At 37.6% G+C, this 12,277-nt stretch overlaps 1 protein-coding gene across 1 annotated transcript in view; it reads right to left on the bottom strand.

Annotated features, from left to right (window-relative positions):
• Positions 1 to 12,277, bottom strand: part of RAPGEF5 (Rap guanine nucleotide exchange factor 5) — a 155,566-nt gene that overhangs the window by 115,647 nt on the left and 27,642 nt on the right. Inside the window, exons 2-6 of the mRNA XM_021538260.2 lie at positions 11,631 to 11,681; positions 10,405 to 10,511; positions 9,291 to 9,412; positions 7,795 to 7,963; positions 2,529 to 2,595 (exon numbers count right to left, since the gene is read on the bottom strand). Of these exons, the coding sequence (XP_021393935.2) occupies positions 2,529 to 2,595; positions 7,795 to 7,963; positions 9,291 to 9,412; positions 10,405 to 10,511; positions 11,631 to 11,681 (516 nt within the window). The remainder of the gene's footprint in view (positions 1 to 2,528; positions 2,596 to 7,794; positions 7,964 to 9,290; positions 9,413 to 10,404; positions 10,512 to 11,630; positions 11,682 to 12,277) is intronic.

Genomic DNA, 12,277 nt, shown 5'->3' with positions numbered 1-12,277 from the left:
GCTGAGGTTTCAAATTCTTCTGGGACTCACAAGGTTGCAATGAGTCTTTTAGGTCCCAATCTACTGGATGAAGGAAAAGAAAAGCTAATATATAGATGAAAGTTCATATACAGATGAAATCTGGAGGGTTCTGCTCTGGTCTTGTGCCTTTTCCCCAGGGGTAGACTAGAAAATCATCATAGAGGCACTACAAAGTTCTGTGGAAAATCAGAAAATGCAGGAGAAAATATCAGATTCTTGACATCACCATAGCAATAGATGGGTCTCAGGCCATCTGGACACGGAACTGCCTAATTTTTCATTAGCTAGTTAGCTACAGTAATAAAATTGTTTATTTAAGAAAACCCTGTCCAGGTGCCTTACTGCTGTTATGACTCAGGATGTAGTTCACAGGTTCTACCTTGCAGATGTGAAACACTCTGAACTCACTGTCAATTAGGTGTTTAAGGATATGTATGTTACTCAAGTGCAAGCAACTGCTAAATCCAGTTCTTAAGTTCAAAAGGTCACTTCGCTTTGTTCACCTTTTTTTTTAACTGACAAAACCCCCATTATTCTATTTTTGTAAGGCAAAGCTTTTGAGGAATACTGGCAATGTTTTATAGAGTTGTTTTTTTGCAAGTGTTTTTAAAAAATATAAGTTCGCAGAAAGTCTTTCACAGTTTTCTATTTTTGCTCTGTATGGTAACAAAACCAGAGGATAATGAGGTTCTGAGTTCACCTTTCATTTTCAGTTAAGAAAAAAAAGTAGAGAAAACAAGGAATTTGAATATTGAGACAATTTTAAAAATATATATTTAAAATACAGAATTTGCTTATGTCATGCATTTTAAAATACTCTCAAATAAAGTTGAATATACAGAATCACAAGCTTTCCAAACACATTATTAAATGTCTTTTGTAAAGACATTTGTCTTTACAAAACACAGAAAAAATTCTCCTTTCCTTCCCTTTTCCAGCAGTTTCAAGGTAGCACTTTACTTATTTTTCTTAAAATATCTCTTATCCTCATGCCTTTTTCATAAAAACTTTATCTAGCTTGCTTCATTTTTATATCTTTACTTTCTCACATGCCAAAAATAGAACTAACACCAATTCCATGTTTTGATGATACCATGACTTAGGTGCAGTGTTCACAGAACTGCACAATCACAGAGTGGTGGAGATAGGAAAGCACCTCTGGAGATCATCTGATCCAAACCTCTGCTGAAAATCATGGCCAGATAGAGTCTGTCCATCAGGTATTTGTAGACATCAAAAAGGTTCTCCTATAGCTTTCTGTTCTCCAAACTGCACTCCCACTTCTGCCAGACTCTCCTTGTAAATCAAGTACCCTATTCCCCAACCATCTCCATGGTCATTCACACACACTCTAGGACATCCATATCTCTTGTACTGAGAGTTTAGAACTAGACCCAAGACTCCACTCCTGTCACACCAGTGCTGAGGAGAGTGGAATAATCACCTGCCTTAGCCTAAGGACAGTGCTTTTACTAATGCAGCTCAAGAAGCATTTGTTTTCTTTGCCACAAGGGCATATTTCTGGTTCAACCTGCTGTCTATCAGAACTCCCACATCCTTTCCGGCAAAGCTGCTTTTCAGTCAACAGGTAGTCTGTATAGAATCATGAATTTATTTCTCCCAGATGCAGGATATTGCATTGCCCTTTATTGACTTTCCTGAGATTCCTGTTGGCCCATCTCTCCAGACTGTCAAAGTCCCTCTAAGTGGCAGCACAACCATAGAATCATATAATTATTCTGGTTGGAAAAGACCTGTAAGATCATCAAGTACGCAGTTAAACCAGCACTGCCAAGTCCTCACTAAACCATGTCCCCAAGTGCCACATCCACACATCTTTGACATACCTCCAGGGATGGTATGGAATGGACCAACCATTCCTCCCAGTGTTGCACTGCTTGCTAATTTTCTGAAGGTGCACTCTGTGCTATCATACAGATTACATCAAATTGAGTCAGTCTAGCTTAACTTTCTGAAGTCCTGTCTTCTTCTTAGAACAGTGATCTACCAGGATAAACAAGATGCACCACACTCTAGCATAGACAGAACAAGGTACTGTTTATTATGGTGAAATTTACTGAGGCTAAACATTGTTGGGAAGCTCAGATTTCCCAGGTGGGCATCCCCAGACGTTTATGATAATCTACACAAGGGCTGTTGAAGAGTTTTCTCTCCCTTTGTCTCCCATTGATGTACACTTGACCAAGAGGGTCTGAGTGTAAAGCACATCACACAAAAGTCACCTTGATCCTCCAAGCTGGTATCTTCTGGGCCACGAATAGCATCTAGTACAAGAGCAGGCTGCTGCAGTCCTTGCTTAGGTTGATTTTAATAGCTTTGGAATTGTTCACTAAGACCTCAGTAAAGCTCTCTCCTTCCAGAGACTAAAAAAACAGTGTTCATATACAAACATCTGTTCAGTTAGACTAAGTCTTTAATTTGAAAGGATCCAAAACATGACAATATTTCAAACATGATCAGTTCAAACTTTGTTGCAATGACCTTACCGCAGAAGTGAGACGAGCAAGAATTTCAGCATTGGTTTCTGCTGTATCTTCTATTTTTTGATCAGGCCTTAAAAAAATAAAAATAAGATTTTATTATTTCTTTCATTCTGTTTCAACATCTTTTGATTCCTGGAAAGTAAGGAGCTGTGTAGCCACAGGCACTAATGTAAAAGGGCCTTTGAGATTCCACATCAAAATGAGGACTACAGCATGACAATAATTAATCATGTCGGTAACGACAGAGTACACCCTTTGTCCCTTGCTGTCAAGAACTCTTTTGATCCGACCAACACGAAGCAGTGAGAGAATTCTTCAGCTATAAAAATATGATGAAGAACTAAAGAATGCAGGACCCTTCAGAGCAGAGTTCCTTATTTGACTGTATCTTTTGCTTTGCTAAAAACATACTCTATGTATGGAGGAAAGAGTTTTCTATCTACTCACCACCCAGCTAAGGTGTGGAGCAGCAGCTATGGAACAATTTAATGTAGATGAAAACAGACAACGTCAAAATAATTTTATGACACATGAAATTGAATGTTCAGGAAAAAAAACTGAAAGTGAAAATAATACATTTAAGCCATAAATAACCAAACTAAAGCAACAGCTGAGAACAATATATGTCTTGATAGTAACTCGCAAGAAAGAAACTAAAAGTGTCTTTTCAAAAGTAAGGCAGTAGAGTCTTCCTAGAAACCATCCCAGAAGCCTGGCCCACATGGAAATAGTCACACAAAAGTGGACAGTAGAGGATAAGACTGTGTTTTTCTTTAAAACAGTCTAATTCTCATCACTAAAACATCTGTAAGCCTTTCAGAAGCTTTATGGACAATCAGAAGCATTATACCAATATGATAGGGTTATAACTACAGGAAGAAGTAAAAGAAAATGCCCTTGAGATCTGTACTTTTCATGGTATTCAAGAAGCATGCCAGCAAGCTGAACAGATACACAAAACTGCAGCTGCTGAAATAAACAAATTCTAGGTATTAGCAGAAGCTTCTGTCTTTGACTAAATTATTTAATTGCTTATATGCCTTGATGTCCTTAGGGAGAGAGCTGGCAAGACATCTGGAATATGCAGCTGGTATATTGAGGTTCTTACATCCCATGTCCAAAAATTTAATTCCCTGATTAAAAAATTAAGGTCAGAAAGCAGAGAATGACACATGGATTCATTCTGGGGCAAGCAAATTCAGATCAAAATGGTAATTCAGATTAAAATCACAGTTATTTTCACAACTGCCTTTCCTATTCAAAGAAAATGTGATTTAACATTTTAAGTGTTATAAACAGCTCAAAAGAAATCAATGAATGCATTTTCATTTACAAAGACTGATTTATTCAGGTTTTCTCTTTATAATTTAGAATGAGATTCAAATAACAGAACTTTTTAAATGTTTCTCTACACATCTGTTCTCTTCTGATCTGTCAGAACCAGACCAGGACTTGATTCTTCTAAATTGGAGGCAGAAGATAGCAGCTCAGTAGACACAGCCACAGATGCAATCAATAAACCCAGAACAGCACATAGCACAGCTAGTTCCTTCTTGGGCCTTTATCTCTTCATTTTCTATTTAAAAATATTCTTAGTATTCATCTGCATATGATAATCAAATACTTCTGAAACAACAAAAACACTAAAAATTGGAATCAGCTCTTCAGAATCAGAGAGGAAAGGTATATTATGACACCCAGGACAATGGACAAAAGTAACAGTTATCACCCTCATTTTTTCAAAAGTGGACAGCTATGACCTAGTGAGTCTGGTACCAAACAGGAGCTACCAAGCCCAGGCAAATAGGTGCTTATACAGTTCACTGACCTGTGGGCTCAGCCTGCTAAGCAGAGTGAGATGCAGGGATGCTTGTCCTAGATCTGCAAGCTGGTAAGTCAGTTTTCACCCAATACCCGAGAGCTGTTTGTGTTCAGCAAAAGCTTTCCAGGAATGCCATAAGGCAGTAACTAAATCAATATCCCTTCCTGGCTGTTTGCATGAAAACCAAATTACTTCTAAGAAGGTTACTTTTCTAATATCAATAAAATGGAAATTGTTTCAGGACAGAAGACAGAGAATATAATGCTCCTGAAAATAAAAAGCAATGTAAGATTAAGAAAAAAAAATCTCTGCTAACATACCTTCCAATAATTTGTAAAAGTATTATGGGATACATTTCAACAGTCCCAGCTACTGACTGCATTTTTGAAATATTCCCCAAATCTACCAGTGGTTCTGGGAATTGTTATAAACACTCACATTTACAAAGAAGGAAATAAAAGCACACAAGGATTAAACACCTGATACAACACCATTGCAGTAACTGGAAAAGAATTCAGGAGGCATTGAATAAGAGCCCAAGTGATTGCTCAAGGTTGTAAGGGAGCCCATGGCACAGCTTTCAGTTGAGATTTTTTGTTCCCAGGCTATTGCAATATTCACTTGTTTTCTACTCAAGTAGAATGACTGTGATTTACACTGGATGTTTAATGACCTAAAGAAGCCTCTTCATTTGTGCCATCCAATTTGACAACATCTGCAGGGTCTGAATCCTGTGGAATATACACAACATTAGCCTTCAGATTAGTGTGAGCTGCTGAAAATCTGCTATGTCCTGACTTGTTTTCCATGGTGAATCCCACCAATGTTATGTTGAACAGGAGCAGTTATTCAGGAATCATAAGCACATCTCAGACTTCAGAACAGTATTTTCATTGTAGAGTTTTCTACATTAATTTGGTAACACCACTAAAACTGTCCAGGAACAAATACAGATGCATCAAAGATCTGTACAGGAAGTCAAATCTGAACTATGTTTATTTAACAGGGTTTCCAGAATAGCTGCTGAAGGAAGTCCCCAGAGCTGCTACTGCCTACTCTGGTCTACAGACTCCTTCTGGGAGAGCAGAACCATGGTGCTCCAGAGACCCACTGATGCAGTCCAGGCAAGCAGAAGCTGCTGCCCACAGCTGCAGAGAAGACAGAGGTCATCTGGCCTCTGGGACCACCAAGAGACATCCAATGTTCCCTTCTTGTGTACAAGCACGCAGCTGCTTCTGTTCTCATCAAAAGCAGGGAATCTAATTAATGAAGTAAGAATTTCTCTACCCCTATGTACATTTAGAGTTAATGCAGTCAATATAGATTGTGAGAAAAGCTAAGATAGAAAAATGAGTACAAAAATATTAAATTATAAAAAAATCCTATGCTTCTAATGGTATGCAGAACCGCTTATATATTCAAGAAATGACAAACCCTGTGAGGAAAGGTTTTTAGAATTGTTCTCTTTCCTCATGAAAAGGAGTATATGGCTTTATTTAACCAAGTCAGACAACTTTAGCAAACATCTCATCACACCTATTCCCTTTCTGACTGTGTTTTAGTAGTTTATTATTTGCATCAAGCATGAAAAATTTTGAACCTGGAAAAGTCTCCTTCTGCTTTAATATTACAATCCCTTGAGTGTATACCATTATTTAAAATCCAATTCCTACAATATGTATTTTTTTAAAAAGCACCCTCACAATCTGACAGGTAAAAGCTCAAGAAAACAATTTTTCAGTGACAATATTCCCAAAAGGAATCCAGCTTCAACTCAAATTTGAATAATGTGAGCAGAAAGGAGCTGGAAATGTACATTAATGAATAATTGTTCAATTCATGTGACAGGGATCATCTTCCACTGGAAATGACAGTTCCACTGAAATGATAAAACTGCAAAGCAGACTGTAAACTTGCATCTAAAAAGCCTTCAATCCCTTTTCCTACCCAGCATCCTTCACGTAACACATCAATATTACCTGTCTGTTCTGTCCTTTTGATTCAAAGCCTTTGAACAAGTAGACACAACCCATGAAAAGTGGTCTGATTTACAGTGATGAGAAAAATCCTAATTCCCATTAAAATCCAGATCAAGATGCCCTGATATTTACGGGACAGACAAACTGTTTAGCACCAGAAGTGTCTGGAAGACAAGAATTTCAATTTGCAAAAATAGTCAAAGGTTTTCTCCCATGTGAGTCAGCTGCTTAGAAGATCATATTCAGTCCTACTGCTCTAGCCAGCTTGGGGTTCTTGTCACTTGCCTACACTCACTCAAGCTGGTCAAATAAATGCATTTTGAAGGGAAGCTCCACTCCAGAATGGCCAATATTTGATTGATGAGGGCAGTCAGCAATAGGGAAGGGAGTCAAGTTTCTGCCCTGAACCATGTAGAGAAATTACTGAGTTTTTTCCCTACCAGCTCAACACATCTGAATTAAAGAATCTGGGCTTGAGACAGCTTACAGGGTCTTTTGACTTTGTGCTCCATTGAAATATTTCTACTCAACATTCATCTTCGAGAATGAGTATTTTTAAAAGCTAATATGTAGAGAAGGAAAGTATCCATAGAAAAAAAGTGTTGTCTTTGGCATCAAAGAGAATAAATTCTAGTACTGCCAGAGCAATAGTTATCCAAAGTATTGGGTTTGAGGATCATTATGCTAGAGACAATGAAAGAATTTAACTCAACTTGTCTGTTCTGGCCCACTCCTGCAGATTTACTAAAGGATAAATGGTCATGAGCCTCCAGAGTTCTCGCTAACACCTTCATCCTCTATTTTGGCCTCTCACTAATAGCAACAATATAATAGAACAAATAGCTATGTTTTCCTTCTAGCCACTCTAAACAGGCAGCATTAGAGTGCAGACATATGAGCACAGAGACTATGGTAATACTCAATAGTCAAGTGAAAGGAGAGATATATAGGAAGCAAAACTCTTAAAAGGCATATTCTGAAAAAGAAACAATAATGTGAGTTTACAGAGCTCTGGCAAACATACAGTAGAAAATTAAAGTCAAATGACTGAAGGTACCACATTTCCACCCATCTTGTCAAATCCATGTGAAAGCTGATCCTGACACATCACAAAGGGCATCTGATCTGCTAGTCAATCACCAGAGCATCCTTGCTGCTAAATTCATGCCAAGCCTCCAAATGTAAGGGGAGACCAAAAAAAAATCACATACCCAGGTAATAGAGCAAGCTAGAGATAGCAAGCTAGTCCCTAAAAACTGTCATATGTCTAAACCCCCTAGTCAGGTGCCTCCATTTTCCTATACATAATGACTTTCTCAGATGAAAAGCATGTCTCTACAAGATTTTCCAACCCCCAAAAGAAAGCTGTCTCATTTGCAAGGTGGTCTGGGGGCAAACTGTCATTATAAGACCAGACAACTGTAAAGCAGAGAGTAGAAGTTGCAAACAGCTGTACATGCACACTTACAGATTGCACATGTCAATCCTGGGAGGAGACAACGGCAGTAGTTGAAGTAGGAGCTTTACTCCATTCTTCCATGCTTCCTCTTTCTCAAATTCACAGAAAAGGTAGGTACATTCATCTGCTGAGAACTGGTAGAAAACATGACTGTCTTGAAAATAGAGTTGTCTGTCCACTGTAAGAAAAAATAATATTAGACACCCTTTAAACTTTCAACATGTAAAAATTCCTCCCACATTCTATATTACACTTGATCTTAATGCTGAGTTATACCATCACACAGGACAAAAGGATTGAATACTCAGCACAGAAACAATCCTGACCTCTCAGTTTAATTCAGTGCATCCAAACAGGAAAACCCCAAAACCTCAATTTAAAAATCTCCAGGATCTTGAAATTCAAGCATTAAGACTGATGAGTGTTTAATCAGTTTTGGAATCAGTTCAGATTTAGGAAATAAAAACCTTCCTCTTTTTCTTAGATTTCTGAGTCTCAGTTTCCATTAGTTTCTAAACTGTTTTCACTAATGGTCAGGCACTAGTAAACAAAATTCAGTAATAGGGATGCAGCCCATCATTATTCCAGCTTCTCCTGAAATTCAGGGCTACTGGATTTGCAGACTAGACCTGGATAGGAAGATGTATCAGTTTTCTTTCCTGAAAAAAAAGGGATTTAATGGGAAAAAAAGGACAGAGTCCAAAGCCAAAAGCACAAGCACCCTGCAACAATTAATTTAGCCCTTGCTCAGACTGCATGACCAGACATGCTGTCAGTTTAGCTGAAGAAAACCTTAAAGTACACTTTCAGTGTACATATGCAGAAATCTTCTTTTCACAAGAAAGAGTTTAAATGTCTAGCACAGACCCCAGGGTGGGGTATGACCTGAGTTGAGCTACCTAAGTAGTCCCAGCCTCTAAGTAAAATCCATCATCTATCCAGAAACTAGTTACCAGTGTAATTATCACCAACCACATTAGCTGGACCAAATCCCTCAGTTTGCTGTGGAAGCTGGAGCCAGCAGGGTAGAACCTGGCCCCACAACCATCTCAAGGAGCTGGAGCCTCTCTCAATCCATTGTAATTAAAAATTATGGAAAACAGAGAGGAAAAGAAAATCATTAATAGCTACAGAAATCATCTGGTAAAGCCATGATCTGCAGCGACTAAAACAGCTGCTGTCTTATGAGAAACCTAAAATAGCTTGAGGGGGAAAAAAAAAAAGTCTGGAAAAGACACGCACCCTGTCTGCAACTTGATAATAGGCAATTACAGGAATGAAAAAGGGAATGAAATTGCCAAAAACAAGGGATTGATCTTTGGCATTTATGAAATGAAAGGTCATAGAAGTGAGCTTCCCAGAAAGATAGTAGGAAAAAGAACTGGCAAGAAAATTGGATCAATCTGTGCTTTCTTCCTTCCCCTCCTCTGATCAAAACCATGCTCTTGTCCTGTGCAGGAGAAAGGGATAGCCTTCCTCACACTGCAAGTACTGGCAGGACTGACCTGACAATATAATGCCCATGTCCAGGAGGAGCTGCCACACTCCAACTGCTGTAGATCTGCACTTGACAAAAGGGCACTGCTCCAAAAGCCAGTCTACGAGTTCTGATCCAACACAACTTCTCCTGAAAACAAGCAAAACATCACTTCTTAAACTACAGTAATGTTAAAACATTCTTTTATAATAAAGACCTATTTTAAAGCTATCAAAACTCAGCCTTTTTGTTCAGCAGAGAAAACTCTTTGTCTCAATTGCTAATTTTTGTAAACCTATTCATTTCAAGGGAAGAAATTACACTGGCAAGCCTCAGGGGATACCTCCAGCTACAGTGAGGGGACTTATGTTAGATGAGCAAGTTCCCTTACATACCTGCTTCATGGAGCATATTTTGCAATACATAGCATTTTTTAATTTGTGCTGCATAAAGGTCATTCAAAGTTGCATAAGAGATAAATAAAATCCAGCTTTTTGCCTCAGCCTTTTATCTCCTTTCCAAGCATTACATAATCAGTACAGCTAAACAATATGTGTAAGACCTTTAAATGCTGCTCTAGGATGTACTTAATCTTTCACGTTATTGGTAAATGTATATATTTAAATAAGAATAGTAGTGGATTTTTCTTAGACACAGGTGTGAACAAATAGTGCTGTAATAGAGAGCTGCACATTTTGGTGTAATTGAAAACAGGAGGAAGCATTTATGCTACAATGCAACACAATGGAATATTTCATTACAGAAATATTCCATAAATTACATGCAGAAATCACTGTGTCACTAAATCTTGGAATCCAATTAAGCTCTTTTATAACTCCAAACCATGGCTGAAATGAATGCTCTATTTTCAACAAAATAACTGACAAACACTATTGTATATGAAAACCATAAGCAATTGAATTAATGTATATACAATCAGGCGACTGCTGCTTTCTGACAACTGACATTGTAATGTAAGAAAAGATATTAAGGTACATGAGACTTTAAAGAATTTTTTTAAAAAAAATTTAATTCTTAGTGACATATACAGAATCTGTCAGAATCTGATTTTGTCAAATCAGAGCACAGATGAATGCATATAAAACTCTTAAAGTTAATTAAAACAAATTATTTTTATTTACCTGCAAATGCCAGTAAGGTACACCCTGTCTTTAATCAGGTCAGAAGCTTGTAGAGTAAAAATATTCCTGAGAGCTCTCCCAGCACAGGAAGAACTTTCTCCATAAATCTGAATGAAAAGAGAAATTGAAAACTGTGACAAACAGGGATTTATTCCTGCTGTAGTAAATTTTCTTGCCACTGTCTGCTCCCTCCCTTTGAGCAATGCCTTCTTCACAGGTAAATGACAAGCAAGCACCCAATCTCATAAGAAATGCATCCCAGCTTCTGCCAGTTGTATCATGGGTTGTAGGTGCCCCACAAGCTGGGCTGATTTTAGATTTGCTGCCCTAGAAAAGGAGAGGTTTAACTATCCATCAGCTTGACCTTCGAACAAAAGACAATTTAAATGAAAATGTGTTATTCTAGCAAAGCAAAGACATATGAACCATTGCAAAATCACACAGATGCAGTTTAAAATAAATATAATTTCCTACGTATTTGAGCTAAATAATGTATTTCAAGCCTAATACACACTTAAAGACTATTTCGTAGTCTTTTCTTTTTGTTCAAAACCTTTAGAGGTTTCCTATGATAGCTGTAGACCAGTTCATTCATGCATTGCCAGGAGGATGTGGTCTTTCAGAATGGACACACCTCTGATTTCCCCACACCTGATTTCTGCCCTGCACCTCAAGACTGCAGATGTGTCTGCCAAAACAGCCCAACTCAGTCTTCCATAAAACCATGTTCCATCCAGACTCTCTGTACCACTCCTTACTGAAGAATTTACCCTGGCCTTCTGTTGTGCTGTTTCCTCAGTGTCTCAGCAAAACACACCAAGTGACACAAAGAGCTAATTTGATTCTGTTTGGTTTCACCTTTTTGTTTGTTTGCTTCCTATGTTTAGGAGTTTTTTAAGGCATATAGAAGAGTCCTGAGGGAACAAAATCTTGTGACATGCAAACTAGAGTTCTCAAAGTACTGTAAAAATAAACGAGACAGTGCAATCATTTAAGTGCTGGGAAGCAAGTGCACATTGGAATTAACAACAATTCAGTTTGCAAACTTAGTAATAGTAGGATGTGATTTGGAACACACACACAAAATGATAACTTCTTGACTGGATTTAACTGCAAGTCACATTCACAGGTACCTTCAAAGATATGAATAAGAGGTTGAACTGAAGGCAAAACATTCCTTGCATTTTGTTTGATGAAATAGAATTAAAAAGAAGGTTCACAAGTACCTTATTTGAAGGAGTTTCCAAATAGGGATTTGAAATTCTTCTGGACAGGGTCTGTAAGATAATTTGGTAGACTATTAGGTTTGTTATGGTTTTTGCATGGAGAAAAAAAAGTAGCTGCAATCTAGTCTTTCAGCTATTGAAATCTGCATAAAAAGAATTTATAGAATCATCTGAATAACATATGTCTCAAAATAATAATTGTTTCATATCAGGAAAAAGGTTTGGTAAACTCAATTCTGTGTTTTCAATTTCATTTATTCTTGATCTGGAAAAGAATATGAATAATGAGATGGCAAAGCCTATAGATAACATGCAATTATTGGGTCAGGAAACATCAAAAATGACAGTGAAGAATCTCAAGATAAACCTAAAAAACATTGGATGAAAAGACAATATCATGATGAACTCAACATTGAAATCAGTGTGTACTAGAAGGAGAAAATGTAATTACACATGTTTTAAAAGCAAACTTCATCAATTCAGTAAAGACACCTCAGGGTCACAGAACCCTTCTCAAAGAAGACCACTCTTCTAAATGAAATTCTTAACTGTAGTTAAAAGAAATTAGGATAAATAGTGAATAAAATGGTGACCAGTGGAGAGATAACTAATGTAGATCAGCGTTACCTCTGCAGCGCCACATGTTG

The sequence above is a fragment of the Lonchura striata genome, chromosome 1 (assembly GCF_046129695.1).
Source record: "Lonchura striata isolate bLonStr1 chromosome 1, bLonStr1.mat, whole genome shotgun sequence".
Lineage (NCBI taxonomy): Eukaryota > Metazoa > Chordata > Aves > Passeriformes > Estrildidae > Lonchura > Lonchura striata.
This window is presented reverse-complemented; position numbering and strand designations above follow the sequence as displayed.